This window comes from Arvicola amphibius, chromosome 6 (genome assembly GCF_903992535.2).
Source record: "Arvicola amphibius chromosome 6, mArvAmp1.2, whole genome shotgun sequence".
In the NCBI taxonomy this organism is placed as follows: domain Eukaryota; kingdom Metazoa; phylum Chordata; class Mammalia; order Rodentia; family Cricetidae; genus Arvicola; species Arvicola amphibius.
The window spans coordinates 29,276,822-29,291,466 of NC_052052.2; the positions used below are offsets into that span (position 1 = coordinate 29,276,822).

Genomic DNA, 14,645 nt, shown 5'->3' on the forward strand with positions numbered 1-14,645 from the left:
ATCGGCCTTTCTGGGCAGAGTTCCGAAAAGGTTGACTCTTCGTTCAGGCAAAGTTTAGGATCTCCCAAGGACGCCCACATGACCACCACTAGCTTGGGTGACTTTCCCTATTGAGGGTTGTACCTAGATTCTACCTGGTACTGCAGAACGCAGCTAGAGCAAAACCATTTGGGGTTGGCTCATATGTACCTCCTGGGGCACCCGATGAATCTCAGCAGCTCCCCCCAGAGTATCTATCAGGCCCAGATTCTGGAAGAAGGAGGTGACCCAGAGAACCAGGATGGTGGCTTCAGAGCCAGCAAACTCCTTGAAGTTGCTTCAGAAGGACAGGTTTACACTGTTCCTGCAGAATTTCGACAAAAATCAAGAACTGACTTGAGAGGCAGGAGGGAAAGAGGAAGTGGTCGGGCACTTCCTCCTGGGGCTCTTTGTGTCTGCCTTGAGAGAAGGTTCCAAGCTGGGCTTCAAATGGCCCTGCAGAAAACACCCGGGCAAGGAAGATGTACATGAGCCAGGATGCCAAGGCTTTCCCATGAACCATTTTCCCATGTCTTGCAGAAATATTTCTGATCTGTATGAAAGGGTGCTGTGGTGCCAATTGCATAACAAAGGCAAAAAGGAATAAACAAACAAAAATACCTTGTAAGGATAGGCAGGTCTCTCTCTGAAAAGGCTCAGAGAGCTCCGAGACAAAGACTCTACAGGCTGAGCCCTTTAAATGTTTTTAAAGTTGTAGCGTTGAGAGTGGAGGGAAGGGTGTGGCCTAATGTCCTAACGTGTCTTAAAGGTTTCCACTCCTCAGCTACTGTAAAGTGTCTGATAGTGAGGTAATGGTCCATGCTGATCAAGTCTGCAAGCTTGTCTTCACCCGGGACAGCTTGCTTGTCTCCTGGAAAACAGGGCCTCGGGGAGAGTATCCAGGCCCAGCTGTCCTTGCATCATCCCCAGAGACACCAGTGGGAGCAGCATCCTTTCCTAGCCTAAAGCTCTAGCACAGTGTGAGATTTCATGCAGGCTGTAGCCCCTGGCATCGTCCACCACCTGTTGCATAGCATCCGTCAGCCTTTCCTCCGAAGCCAGTGAGCTAGGCAGACCCTGAGTCTCCTCAGTCAGCCGCCCGCTGAGAAGCCAAAGGCGCCAGAGAAGACAGCACTCCCATGAGTCAGGCAAGAGGGCGAGTTGGGTTTCGAGGTTTCCAAGAATGCAAGCCCTTATTGTGTGTGCACTGGCTGCAATGCATTCTGGGATCGACTGTCCAGCCTGCCCTGCTGTAACCAAAATGTGCAAATTACTAAAAGGGAGAGAGAAAATAGAAAATAAACGTGTACGTGCATGCGTGTGTGTGGTGTGGTGTGTGTGTGTGTGTGTGTGTGTGTGTGTGTGCGTGACAGAGAAGTCAGGCTTTTTGGTGGGTTAGTAGCCACTGAGGTACGCGATTCTTTTCTGCAGCTGCTGCTGCCGACACCGGAGCTGCCTTTTCTCTGTAGCCATCTTCTTTTCAGCCCCCACCAGAGCTTGCAAGTACTCTAAGGCCTTGCTTAGGATCACAACTTTGGGGGCCTTAGAGCAGCTGGCCAGGGTGGGCACCTGGTCCCTCAGGGCCAGGAACCGCGAACGGAGGTCATTCCTCCTTTTTCGTTCTAAGAAGTTATGGTTCTTCCTCTTGGTCACGTCCTCAGTGTCAGAACTGACAGGTTTTGGGTGGCAGGACTGGGGAGTCTCGCTTTCTACAGGAGGGGGGCTCACAATCTCTTCCTCCTCCTCCTCTTCCTCTTCCTCCTCTTTCCCCTTGGGAGCTTCTACCTCTGGAGCCTCTGGTTCCTGGGGACCCCTCTCTGGAGCCCCCTCCTGAGAGCAACTTTCTGGAGGAAAGCGGGCAGCATAGTTATGCTGTTGCTGGTGGATAGAGATGTGGAAATGTTTCATGCACGGGTCCAGGGGGTCTGCTCGCACCGTGATGGTGACTGGCTTCCGGATGTCCAGAGATCGCCTCTTCTCCACCGTTACCACGTCGATTTCTTCGCCCTCTGTCCAAGAAGAGATATGAAGAGAAGAAACATATCCCATGAGGAACAGATATACACACACCCTACATCCTCAGTTCGCAATGTCTCGGCTTGTGAGAGTAGTGATGTGCCCATGATTCAGTTATCACCAAACTGAAGTGAGGAGAGAGACTACCAACTCATTTATTCTAGGAAAATGCCAGAGTGAAGGGGGAAATAAACAAGGAAAATAGTCTCCAGTTTCCTTCTGTACAAGGCTTGGATAAGAACAAAAGGCAGACCCCAGCCAACAGCCCCCAGTCTGCACAGGCTCCCTCCTCCCCCACTGAGGGGATGGAAGGAGCCGCTGGCCTAGGACAAAGTTTAGCTATAAAGATCTTCCCCATTAGGGCTCTTTCATGCCCCATCAGAATTGTAAATGAGGGGTCTGTGGGCAGAGTTGCCCTTTGTTCCTGCCCAGCACAGCCTGCGCTTGGGAATTGTTACTTTTCACAAGTTATAAATCCTATTATTCCCCACCTCTCTGTTCTACCACCCTTTCAGCTGAAGACGCTGAGGAGGGAGGGCGACAACCGGCTCTCTCCAGCCACAGAGGGGAGGGGAAGGGTCTCCCTCAGGAGCATTTTGTCCCCGGGTTCAATGGGTTTCTAAAGCCATCCATCACTTATAGGTCATCTGCCCCACCCCCACCTCTGGACCAGAAGAGGATTGGATTTATAATCACAAGTCACGAGAGCCTTGGGAACTTCACAAAGGTACAAAAATAACCGTTTCCCAACGAGCTGCACCAGAGGCAGAGAAGGAACAGCAGAATGACCCAGATAAAAGGGCCAACATGCCAGGGACTCAGAGACACCAAGAAGTGTCTGTACCATTCCCTAGCTGGAGGGTCTGTGAGATGAACCCAACCTGGCCAGGCAATCAGGGAGAGACCCCCTGCTCCCCACATTCTGCAGTCCTCAACACAGAAGGCCACCTTGGAAGCATTCTGGCTGACAACAGAAGAGCTCCGATCTCTGCCTCTTTTGCATATCAGGAGGCTTGATCCCCTTTGTCAGGAAGGTTTCCATTGTGTGGACAATCGCATTATTTCTCCATTAATAAAACCTGACCATTCAGCCCCCTGGCCTCAAAGCCTGTGATTGGCTGGCTAAAGAGTGTTTGGAATGCTGTTTTCCCCAGCCCCAATCCCTATTGGCTGATCTGTGCCGTCAGTCACACTCCCCACCCCACCCCCTCATTGTTTGCAATCTGTTGCATTTTGTTCTAGGCCATGTGGCCAGAGAGTGAATCAAGAGCCCACAAACAGGTTCAGGTTAAAGGGCAAGTCAGAAAATGATTCAAGTTTCTGTACATCCCAAGCCTTTAATTTTCATTGTTAAATCTCACAGCACACAGGGCTGTATCTAAGGAAGGTATCATTTAAGACACCATTCTCCTTTGCAGAACATAGTCTCAGATTCCACAAGATAAGGGATGTCCTCAAGCGGGACAACCAAGTCCATCCCTCCCCACTTTCACCAGAAGAAACGGAGGCCCAGATCAGACCCGCTCCCTGTCACTTTGATAGTGGTCTGGACAGCAGATAAAGAACTCCAAACTTCCAAGATCATGAGCTTTCTACTCTAAACCCCCTGGTAGAGCTGCATCTTCATTAGTTTCTTGATCTCAAGAATCCCATTTGAGCCGTTAGACAAAACACAAGCTCTTGTTGGTAAAAATGACTTCATCACAATGGATCGAAGAAAAAGCGACTTTTAATTGTGATCTTCTCAACCCCCCCCCCATAAATGTACAACAGCTTCCACAGCCAACTCCCCAGTCCCCTATCAAATACCCATGTAAGGTATTTTTTATCGCTGCCGTGACTTTTCACTATTAGTGATTGTGCCCAAAGCCTCCCTCTGCACCTGCAATAGCACCCACTCCAGTCCTTCTCATGAGTAGGGAGGGGGCTAAGAGGCTGGGTGGTCTGACCTCAGCGAAGTCTGCCCTTCATCAGCACGGAGGGAGGCCTGGAGCACTATGACCGTTACCTCAACGCCAGCTCTTCTCCCAGAGGTGGGACAAAGTAGGAATCACTGAACATTTGTTGAATGCAGCCGAGCAGCTGAAGTCCACAGATGTGCTGGGAGGGAGCTTGGACACTAGCTAAATCCAAAGCAACAGGCATGGTGGAGCCCTTCCCAAATAAGCTGCGGGGAATAATCATGTTCCCTCTAAACATCGGGGGAGACTGGGGTGGAGGGTAGGGAAACGAAGCTGGATAGACAGCAGGAGGCTGGGGCTCACTCTTCCGATTTCCTGTCCCTAAGCCTCGGTTTTCCCATCCGTTAAGGGAGCGTTTATTCTTCCCCCACCTGTCTCACAGGTCACTGGTGATGAGGGTGCATAAGTGGTAATCAGTGGAACTGGGATAGGCGGGGAGACTAAGCAACTTAAGATAACGCAGGCAGGAGATAGAGGTTTCCGAGAGGATGAAGACTGGTTCAGCACAAAAGGTTCCTTAGTCTTTTCTCCCTTAGGGAAGTGTGAGTTTCCCAGAGAAAGAGGCAGCAACAAAAAGCTTCAAGCTTGGAGTGACTCTTAAGGGCACCCTTTTAAACCTCCCAAGGACAGAACTCCCCTACAGTCCAACCCCAGTATTGTCCTCTCTAAGCGCCAGCCCTCAGTATGTCGCCCCTGTCCCCTGGGGCTCCAATCACCATCAGAGGGACGCTGGCTCCCTCCCCACTTCTCCAAACTGTTTACCAACACACCCACGTGCCAGACAGACACAGCTGGGGGCTACACCGACAGCTACAGTCAGAAAATGGAGAGGTGATGGGAAGGTTTAAGACCCAATGCTTGACCTCAGACAGCTGTAGAGCTCTGGCCACCCATGGGATGCCTCCCTCTTAGTTAGCCCGGGGTGGTCCTTACCGGAGTCGCTGGGGCTCTCGGACCCGGAGCAGGCCTGAGTCTTGGGTTCGCCCAGCTGACACGGGGTGGCAGGCGCCGGGTTACTACTGGCTTCCAGGCTGGGAGTGCAGTCCGGGGTAGCGGGCGCTTTGGGAGGGTTCCCCCGGGGTGCGCCTGGGGTGAGTCGGTCGCTCACTACTCTCTCCAGCCGTTCCCGGGCAGAGAAGCCACTCCACATGCAGTCACGGCGGATGATGGAAGCATAATTCCTGCCCCAAGCTTTCGAATGGCCCCGAGATTCCACCTCGTCCCCGGCACCCCCTCCGGGCCAAGGCTCCCCGGGACTAATCCCAGAGGCTGGGTCCCCGATGCCGGGACCCGAGCCCCAGGGCGGCGACGTGGGGGGCGACGGCACCAGCTCGAATTTCTTCCAGATGTCCTCGCTGGGCGCCGTGGAGCGGTAGAAATCCTCTCCGCAGTCATAGTCGTAGAAATAGTGCTGGTACGAGTCGAAGTCCATGTCCGCTCCCTGCGGGAGGGAAGGGGAGACGTGCTGACTGCGGTGCCAGCCGAGGGAAGAGGCGGCTCCGAGACCCTCGCCGCAGCCGGCTGCGGGGCTCCGGTCCCTCCCCAGGCCTACAGGCTTGCAACCCGCGCCCTGGTCCCTGGTCCCGGGGAACCTGGCCTGGGGTCAGGACGCCCAGGGCAGCTCGCAGCGGGCCGACCAAGCTGCGGGGAGCGAGTTCAAAGCAAACTTTGCCAGCACCGCCTGGAGCGCAGCTCCTGGGGCACGGCAGGGCCGGGCGGGGGCGCGCTGTCTCGAAGGCAGCCTGCAGCCTTGTAGACCGCCCGTCCCCCGGGGACCCGCGCCCGGGCCACCCGCAGCCTCACCTCGCTCCCGCCGCCCGCCACCTGGAGCGGAGCGGCTCCCCGCCGGCTCGGGGAAGCCCGGCAGCCCGCACACACACACATGCGCGCCACCGAGCGCGCGGCCCCGCACTCACGAGCGCGTCCCCTGCGCGCGCTCCCCCCGCCTCGCTCGCACACGGCAGCAAGGACGCTCCCGGGACCGACGCGGGAGCGCGATCTGCAGGCGCATTGTTTCCCGACCGCTTTATATCTCGTCTCGTGCCCGGGGCTCGGGGACCAGGAGGGAGGGGTGGTCCCTAGGAGACAAGCCCCACCCCCTCCCTCCCCTCTCTCCGCTGGCGACAGGTGGGGCTGGCCCCACCTCCTGGCTGCACTGGTCGTTTCTATTCTATCCCTTGAAGCCCCCCTAATAAATTGCACGCTGGGGAGCGCAGAGCAGAAGAGATGATGCAGCCCCGCAGTCTCCTGGTGGAGGCGTGACTCTTCAGAGAGCCTTCTGCGGTCCCGGCGACCTAACTAAAGCCGCTCTGTCCGCCTACTCAGACCCAGGGCCTAGAGCTGCTCCCCGCCCCACCCTGCTAGCCTACTTCCCAGGGTGCGCCCCAAAGGGTTCAGGTGCGTCCCACCCCTGACAGAGGTGGGGTAGGGCTGGGGGGGAGGACACACTGCACCTCCACCGCGCCACCTGGCGGCCCTTGCACTGAACCCGGGCTTTCGAATTAACCCATTGCTTCAGCAACCGTTAGCCCATTTCTTAGCTCGGTGACTCAAACCTGAACAGCAAGGGAAGATTCCGGGTTATGAAGCCTGCAGCACAGAACGTCTGTGAGCCTCGGTTTTACGCGTGAGATAAAGGGATGGTCATAACTTCAGAGGGTCGCCTGGGAGAATTTGTTTACTAAAAAGAGCATCTTGGGAAGGGAAGTGTGAGAATACCAACAGCACCAGCACCAGCTTAGCCTCGGGTGGTTAGTGAGACGCCCCCTCCAGGTCATAACTGACACTTGACCCCTCCTTCACTGCCCTGACTCTCAATAATCATCCTCTACACAAAACTCTCCTAAGAGCTGTTCTAGAGACTGGGGCCTAGGGGTGTAGTAACTTCATTCTGGCCTCTGTTTTGCACTTCTAGCTGTGGGCTCAGGTACTTGAAGCTCTGCCTGGAAGCCCTGGCCAAGATGATGGCGATATAATTCCTTTGTGTTATCCTACACATACTACCTTCAGAGAAAGGAAGAAGCTATACAGCCTGAGATTTAGGTCCAAGGAACTTAGGATAGCAGCCAACACATCTAGAATCTTCCACCTGGCATCAAGGTCTGGTGTCTGGTTGTCTGCCATCTTTCTCTTCCTCCCACCCTTTTTGTCTGACTAGTCCAAACTCCACGCTGTTGCCATCTCCACAGACTGAAGCCAAAAGTACAAACACTTCCCTTTGTTTTGGGGCAGGGAACAGGAGGTGTGAGATGACCCATGAGTTGGGTGAGAAGGCAGGGGTGTGTGTGACTCTCTGTTTTCCGTTTGTTGTGTCTAAGGTGTGTTTGGGACATCCTTGAAGGCAGGAATTGGCTCTTAGTTGCTTTGGAATCCCAGCATCTAGAATGACATCTGACATTATTTGTGCACTGACTTCTGAGTGACCTAGCCAACCAGATTTTATTGAGACGGCCTGTATGCCCTGTTCTGTGTTGTACCAAGAGGCCCAGAAAAGGCTTCAAGTTTGATTGCAGCCCTGGTGCAGAGAGACTAGACTTCATTTTGGTGTCTGGGGTGTTGTCTGGGGTGGTTGCAGTAGAGGCCGGGGGTTTTGGTTACGATGACAGACACCAATATAAGCAGGAAGAATTTTTTGCATAGAATTCATAGGAGGCTAGGAATGTATAGAAATGGGCCTACTTGGTTATTCATTTTTGTTTGTTTATTTATTTATTTATTTATTTATTTATTTATTGAGACAGAATCTCATTCTGTTGCCCAGGCTGGCCTAGAACTGACTATATAGGACCAGGTATGGTGGCTTATGCTATAATCCCAACACAAACTTCTAATGCTGTAACACGAGGATGTACCAATTCCCTTGCTGGAGACAATCTAGACTACTGCCTGACTGGCGATATTAATGTAATGGGGGAACAATGGTACACACCTGTAATCCTAGCTACTTGGGAAGCTAACCACAGGAGGATCACTTGAGTGTTGGGCAACATATTGAAACCCTGTCTCAAAAATAAAATGATTTTTCTTCAGTGGTGGGACTTGAACCTAGGGCCTGATGTAAGCTGGACAAAGGCTCTACTCCTGAGCCATATCCCCAGGCCAAAAGTATTAATAATAGCTAAGAAAGTATTGGTGCTAGTCAAAAGGATTTGAGCAGCAGAGAAAGCCAGAGGTCAAGGAGGGTTGCCATGGTAATCACCAGCATCTATCAAGATGTCTCTGGCTATGAAAATGCTGGCTCAGAGACTGAGGAGATGGAGACATCATAGTTTGGAGCCACACAGTTCATCCCCCGACCTTACTTAGGCTCTGGATCACACGGCAGTTCTCAGAAAGCTGTTCTGCTCTCCCTGTGAATCCGCCCACTGGGAGAGAATGCACTCAGCAACAAACAGAGAAATCCAGGCTGTTCCAAAGCCCTACTTCCCCTTATAAATTAATGAATTGGCATCTGATTTGAAATATCAGTCTCAGGAGCCTGGTTAATGTGTGTCTGTTCCGAGGAGACGCTGCTGCTTTTAGGACTAACAACTGTGGTTTCTGAGTTAATGTCTGGACGCAGAATGTTCACCAAGGTAACAAATACTACCCTAGAGACATCCAAATTATCTGCAATTTGGTTGTTGTTGTTCTAATTCATTAAAAATATGCATGTACATTATACATGTATACACACACACACACACCACATGGCGGGGGGGTGGTATGTGGAGGTCAGAAGACAACTTGTGGGAGGCAGTACTTTTCTTCTGCTATGTGGATTCTGGGAATTAAACTCTGGTCCCTGGGTTTGACAGTAGGTGCCTTTACCCACCAAGCCATCTCACCAGCCCTGATGTTCTGTTTTTATTGCTTTGAGACAGAGTCTCATCTAGTGAAGGCTGTCCTTTATATGCACTATGTAATTAAGACTGCCTTGAACGCCTGATCCTCCTGCCTCCACTCCCATGTGCTGACATGGTCTGCATTTTTTAAGATGTTACTTATTTACCTAGGTGAGATTTTTGTTTGTTTTGTTTTTGAAACAGGGTCTTGTTGAACCCAAGCTGGCCTAGAACATGTGTCAATCCTTCTGTCTCAACCTCCCAAGTACTGGAATTAGCTATCATTTACTTATTTATTTTATTTATTTATTTATTTATTTATTTTTGGTTTTTCGAGACAGGGTTTCTCTGTAGCTTTGGAGCCTGTCCTGGAACTAGCTCTTGTAGACCAGGCTGGTCTCGAACTCACAGAGATCCGCCTGCCTCTGCCTTACTTATTTATTTTTGTTTTGCTTTGAGATGGGGGTCTCACTCCGTAGCCCAGACTGGCTTTGAACTCATGGCAATCCTAAGGGAAGAGAGAGAGACAGAGAGAGGTGACTTACGCATTTAATTGCAGTATAACCATATAGTCAAAATAGCATGGACATTGACTATTTGTTTACTTAAAAAAAGAGCTAATTAGGTAACTCCGAGTGTTGGCCTTCAAAGCCTTAGGACTATATTTAATTTAACTTTATTATTGCCTGTAATAAAAAAGTAGTTAGGGGTATGTGTGTGAGTACTGGCATGCTTGCCACTGCCTCTAAGTGTGCAGGTCAAAGGACAACTTTTGGGAGTCAGTTTACTTCTTCCTCTGTGGACTCCTGGGTATCAAATTCAGGTGGTCAGGTTTGCATGGAAGTGTTGCTACCTGCTGAACTATCTTACCCACTTGGCTCAGTGCTCTTGCATTCTCTCTCTCTCTCTCTCTCTCTCTCTCTCTCTCTCTCTCTCTCTCTCTCTCTCTCTCTCGTGTGTGTGTGTGTGTGTGTGTGTGTGTGTTACCAGCCCGACTTTAGCACTCCTTTTAAAACACTTCTTCAGCATTGAATAGATTCACTTTTGTTTCTATGGACTTATTAGGTGTTGAAACACCTGCCTCCCATTCACACCAGACACCAGCTACAAAGATTACTTCATTCAGCCCAGCATACTGGGTTATCAATCTGTCAGTTACATTTCTCTTTTCTTGGAACCACTGTCTGGGAACCATTTGTCTTCCTATTGGAATCTGAACTTCATGGTTTCTTGGCCGGCTTCACCACTCTCAGGCTAGAACTTCCCCTCTCCCTGATCCTGGAAATCCCCGCTGCTTCTGTCCTGTGTTGATGGCCTGTCATCTAGAACTCATTTCTTCCTCTTTCTTGATTTACTTCCTCACCCTGGTGAAGCACAGCACCCAACATCTGCCTGAGAAAGTGTACTTGGAAATAAGATTCTGAGATGCAGCCTTTCTGAAATGGTGTTTATCATAGCCTCGATTTTGGTGGATAGTTTGGCTTGGTATAAAATTTTCGATTTCCCCTGAGAATTGTAAAGGTGTTGTTTCCTTGTTTCCTTGTTTCCTGGGGATCAGTGGTGTGCTGAGAAGTCCGACATTATTTGTTCTACAAGCCTTTGTATGTCACCTGTTTTTCTGAACACTTTGAGGTTGTACTCTGGCATTCCGAATTCAACAATGTGCTCTTGTGTGGGTCTACTGTAATAAAGAATTTGACTAGACTTTGTCCTTGGGAGGCAGGAAGTGATTCTTGGAATTCCCCAAGTATCAGAGTGTGTTCGTTATTCATGGTGGCCCCCAGATAGTTTGTACTAATAAGGTGATTTGTGGTAGACCCTTACAAGGTTAAAATGACTCGTGGCAGAGAGATCAACCATGTGATTAAAAACTGGTGCTTTGAGCCATCTGGTGTCAGTCTGATGTCTGGGACAGGTGATATAGAGCTGGAGCTGAGTTCAGTCATTTAGATAATGGTTCCGTGATCATACCTACCAGATCATGACCCGCCACACACCCAAGTTCAAACTATGAACAATGAAGCTCAGGATTTTTGTGGGGTTACTAATTATTTTTTAACATTATAGTTTTGTATTTCTTAAATGTTTTTCTTCATTTCCTAAATATTCCCTCTCTTTCTCTTCTCTCCCCACTTCTTCTTTTCTGCTTTTGTTTTATTTTGTTGTGTTTTTCAGACAGGGTTTGACTTTATAGTACTAGCTCACATCAAACTCCTGATGTAGCCCAGGTTAGTCCCCTGCATGCTGGAACCACAGGTGTGGAACATAATGCTAAACTTCCCTCACTGTTCTCCTTTTGCAGCTTCCTGTTTATAATAATTACAAAGCTTGAAATTTTTCCCTTTCCAACTGTTTTTTTCTATTCCCTTTGAATTCTTCATTATTTGTTATGCTATGTGGATTTGTTTTTGTTTTGTTTTGTTTTGTTTTGTTTTGTTGGAGGCCTTCCTCAAATGCATAATGAGTCTTTCTATCTTGTTTTTCAATTTTTATTTTAAAAAATTAGATTTATTGATTTTATTTTATGCGTATGAGTATTTGCTTGTGTGTATGTGTGTGCACCACATACATACTTGGCACAGTAAGAGAGGTCAGAAGAGGGTTGATCCCCTAGTACCGGAGCTATAGATGGTTGCCAGCTACCATGTAGGTGCTGGGGATTGAACCTGGGTCCTCTGTAAGAACAATGATTGCTCCTTACGCTGAACCACCTGCCTAGCCTCTTTTCTTCCCACGTTCTTGATAGTGCCTTGGATTCATAAAAGTTTTTTTTTAATTATGAAAAATTGGCTTCATGGTTTAAATTTTTATTTATTTTTAAGTTTTATTTTTTATTATTTTACTTTATGTCCATGGGTGTTTGGCCTACATGTCTCTCTGTGCTCTGTGTGTGTGGCTGGTGCCCTTAGAGGCCAAAAGAGAGCATCAGACTCCCTGGAACTGGAGTTACAGATGGTTGTGAGCCATCATGGGGGGCTTGGGAATTGAACTCCTGCTCCCTGGAAGAACAGCTAGTGCTCTAAGTTGCTGAGTCATCTCTCCAGCCCCTTTCCCTTTGTGTAATAGTGAGGCCATGGTAGTGGGTGGACGCGCATGCCAGAGCACATGTGTGGAGGTTACGGTTGGTTCTCTTCTTTCACCTTCATGGGGTTTAACGGATAAATTCAGGCTTTCAGGCTTGTGTGACAATAGATGACCTGCTAGGTTTCTCTCTATCGCTCTTCTTTCTCTTAAATTTATTTTCATTTTGACACAGGGTTCTGGCTAAGACTGGCTTATTCTCCTGTTTCCACCACCAAGTTTCAGGATTATAGGAACCTCCACTGCACCCTGCTTTTTTAAAATATAATTTTATATAATTATAAAAATTATATGGGTGTGAAGTTTTTCTGATTTGTTGTTTGTCAGGGTTTGACTTCTGTACCTATTTTATAGACCTACATACCCAGGGTCATGTAGAAATTTCTCAGGTGAAGTCAGGTCTGATGGCACATGCCCTTAATCCCAGCACTCATAAGGCAGAGGCAGGCAAACCTGGTCTACATAGTGAGCTCCAGGCTAGCCAAGGCTATATCGTGAGATCTTGTCTCAAAACAAAAACTCAAGTGAAGTATATTGAGAATGGAAAGAATTTAAAGAAGCCTTGGCACAAAAGTTTTTTGTTTTTTGTTTTTTTTGTTTTTTTAGAGACAGGGTTTCCCTGTAGTTTCTAGAGCCTGTCCTGAAACTAGCTCTTGTAGACCAGGCTGGCCTCGAACTCAGAGATCTGCCTGCCTCTGCCTCCCGAGTGCTGGGATTAAAGGCGTGCACCACCACCGCCCAGCCTGGCACAAAAGTTTTTAATGCTCTTCCATAGCCCAGGCTAGCCAGCAATACCCATGTAATCCAGACTAGTCAAAATCTTTCTTCTTCAACTTTCAGAGTGCTGGGATTATAAGTGTGAGCCATCATGCCTGTCTGAGTTTTTATTTTATTTATTTATTTATTTTTCTTTCTTTATTATATATACAATATTCTGTCTGCATGTATGCCTGCAGGCCAGGTGGTTGTGCACCACCATGTGGTTGCTGGGAATTGAACTCAGGACCTTTGGAAGAGCAGGCAATGCTCTTAACCACTGAGCCTTCTCTCCAGCCCCTGTCTGAGTTTTTTTTTGTTTTGTTTTGTTTTTGTTTTTCGAGACAGGGTTTCTCTGTAGCTTTGGAGCCTGTCCTGGAACTAGCTCTTGTAGACCAGGCTGGTCTCGAACTCACAGAGATCCTCCTGCCTCTGCCTCCCGAGTGCTGGGATTAAAGGCGTCCGCCACCACCGCCCGGCTCTGTCTGAGTTTTTAATTTTAGTAAAATCTAATTTGTTGTTGTTGTTTTTTTTTTGCTGTTGTTACTTAAGAAATATTGATGTTGGGAGCTGGAGAGATGGCTCAGTGGTTAAGAGCATTGCCTGCTCTTCCAAATGTCCTGAGTTCAGCAACCACATGGTGGCTCACAACCATCTGTAATAAGGTCTGTTGCCCTCTTCTGGCCTGCAGGCACACACACAGATAGAATATTGTATACATAACAAATAAATAAATAAATATTTAAAAAAGAAATATTGATGTCATATTTAAGAATCAATTGCAAAATCCAAGGCCTTATAGATTCATCCCTATGGTCTTTAAAGAGTTCTAGTTCTTTTATTTAGATTTAGATCTTTGTGTGCATTCATGTGTGTGTGTGGTGCCTGTGTGTGTGTGGCGCATGTGTATCTGTGATGCATGTGTGTGTGTGGTGCCTATATGTGTGGTGCATATATGTATGTGGTGCATGCATGTGTGTCATGTCATATGTGTGTGGTGCCTGTGTGTGTGTGGTGCATGTGTTTGTGGTGCCTGTGTGTGTGTGGTGTATGTGGTGTCTATGTGTGTGTGATGCCTATGTGTGTGTGGTGCCTATGTGTGTGTGGTGCCTATGTGTGTGTGGTGCCTATGTGTGTGTGGTACATGCATGTGTGTGGTGTCTCTCTGTGTGTGTGGTACATGCATGTGTGTGGTGCATAGGTGTGCGTGGTGCATATGTGTGTGTGGCATGCACATGTGTGTGTAAAGGTGTGCACAGAGGCCAGAGGAAGGCATGGGGTGTTCTCCTCTGTCATCCCTCCTTTCCTTTGAGGAAAAGTCTCTCACTGAAATTGGAACTTGTGCTTTTGATAGCTTGGCAGCCAGTCAACAAGCCCCGGAAATCATCTTGCATCTGCCCCTCTCAGTGCGGAGTTCCAAGTCTGTATGAGACTGCACCTGTCTCCTGGATGGGACCGGACCGCCAGTCCTTTGCTTGTGAACAAGAGCTCTTGAACATGGGACCATCTCTCCCGCCCCTATATTTAGATCCACGTGAATTTTCTTTCCCTCTCTTCCTCTGTCTTCTCTTTTGTTTGAGAGGGTCTTGCTATGTAGCACAGGTTGGCTCGAATCCTTCCATTCTCCTGCCTCGGCCTCTGGGGTTCTGGGATTCCAGGCATGAGACACTACACCCAGCATGAGTTATTTCATATATGATATAAGGCATGTGTCTAACTTTTTTTAATCTTACTTTCATCTTGTCCTTGTGAGTTTAAACATGTTTTCCCCAAACCATTTGTGGCACAGGTGAACTGCAGGAGTGAGTGGGGATAAAGAGTGTGTGCTCAACCCTCACCAGAAACCTGCGTTTCCTTTCACAGTGTGGTTCTTCCTCTCATTCTGCAGACTGGGCCAGGGAGTGTGGAGGGCTTTCTGGAGGAGGAAAATTCAATCTGAGCCTTGAAGATGTTGAGGTTTCCAAGAGCTGGGGATGTAGAATGGGTAAGT

General features: G+C 48.8%; 1 protein-coding gene across 1 annotated transcript; it reads right to left on the bottom strand.

The window, feature by feature from the left end:
- Positions 1 to 1,413: 1,413 nt before the first annotated feature.
- On the bottom strand, positions 1,414 to 5,879 carry Mycl (MYCL proto-oncogene, bHLH transcription factor). Its single transcript, XM_038335421.1, has 3 exons — positions 5,799 to 5,879; positions 4,929 to 5,436; positions 1,414 to 2,027 (listed from the first exon to the last, which is right to left on the bottom strand). The coding sequence occupies exons 1-3, from the start codon at positions 5,877 to 5,879 to the stop codon at positions 1,414 to 1,416; spliced, it is 1,203 nt and encodes a 400-aa protein (XP_038191349.1).
- Positions 5,880 to 14,645: the final 8,766 nt, after the last annotated feature.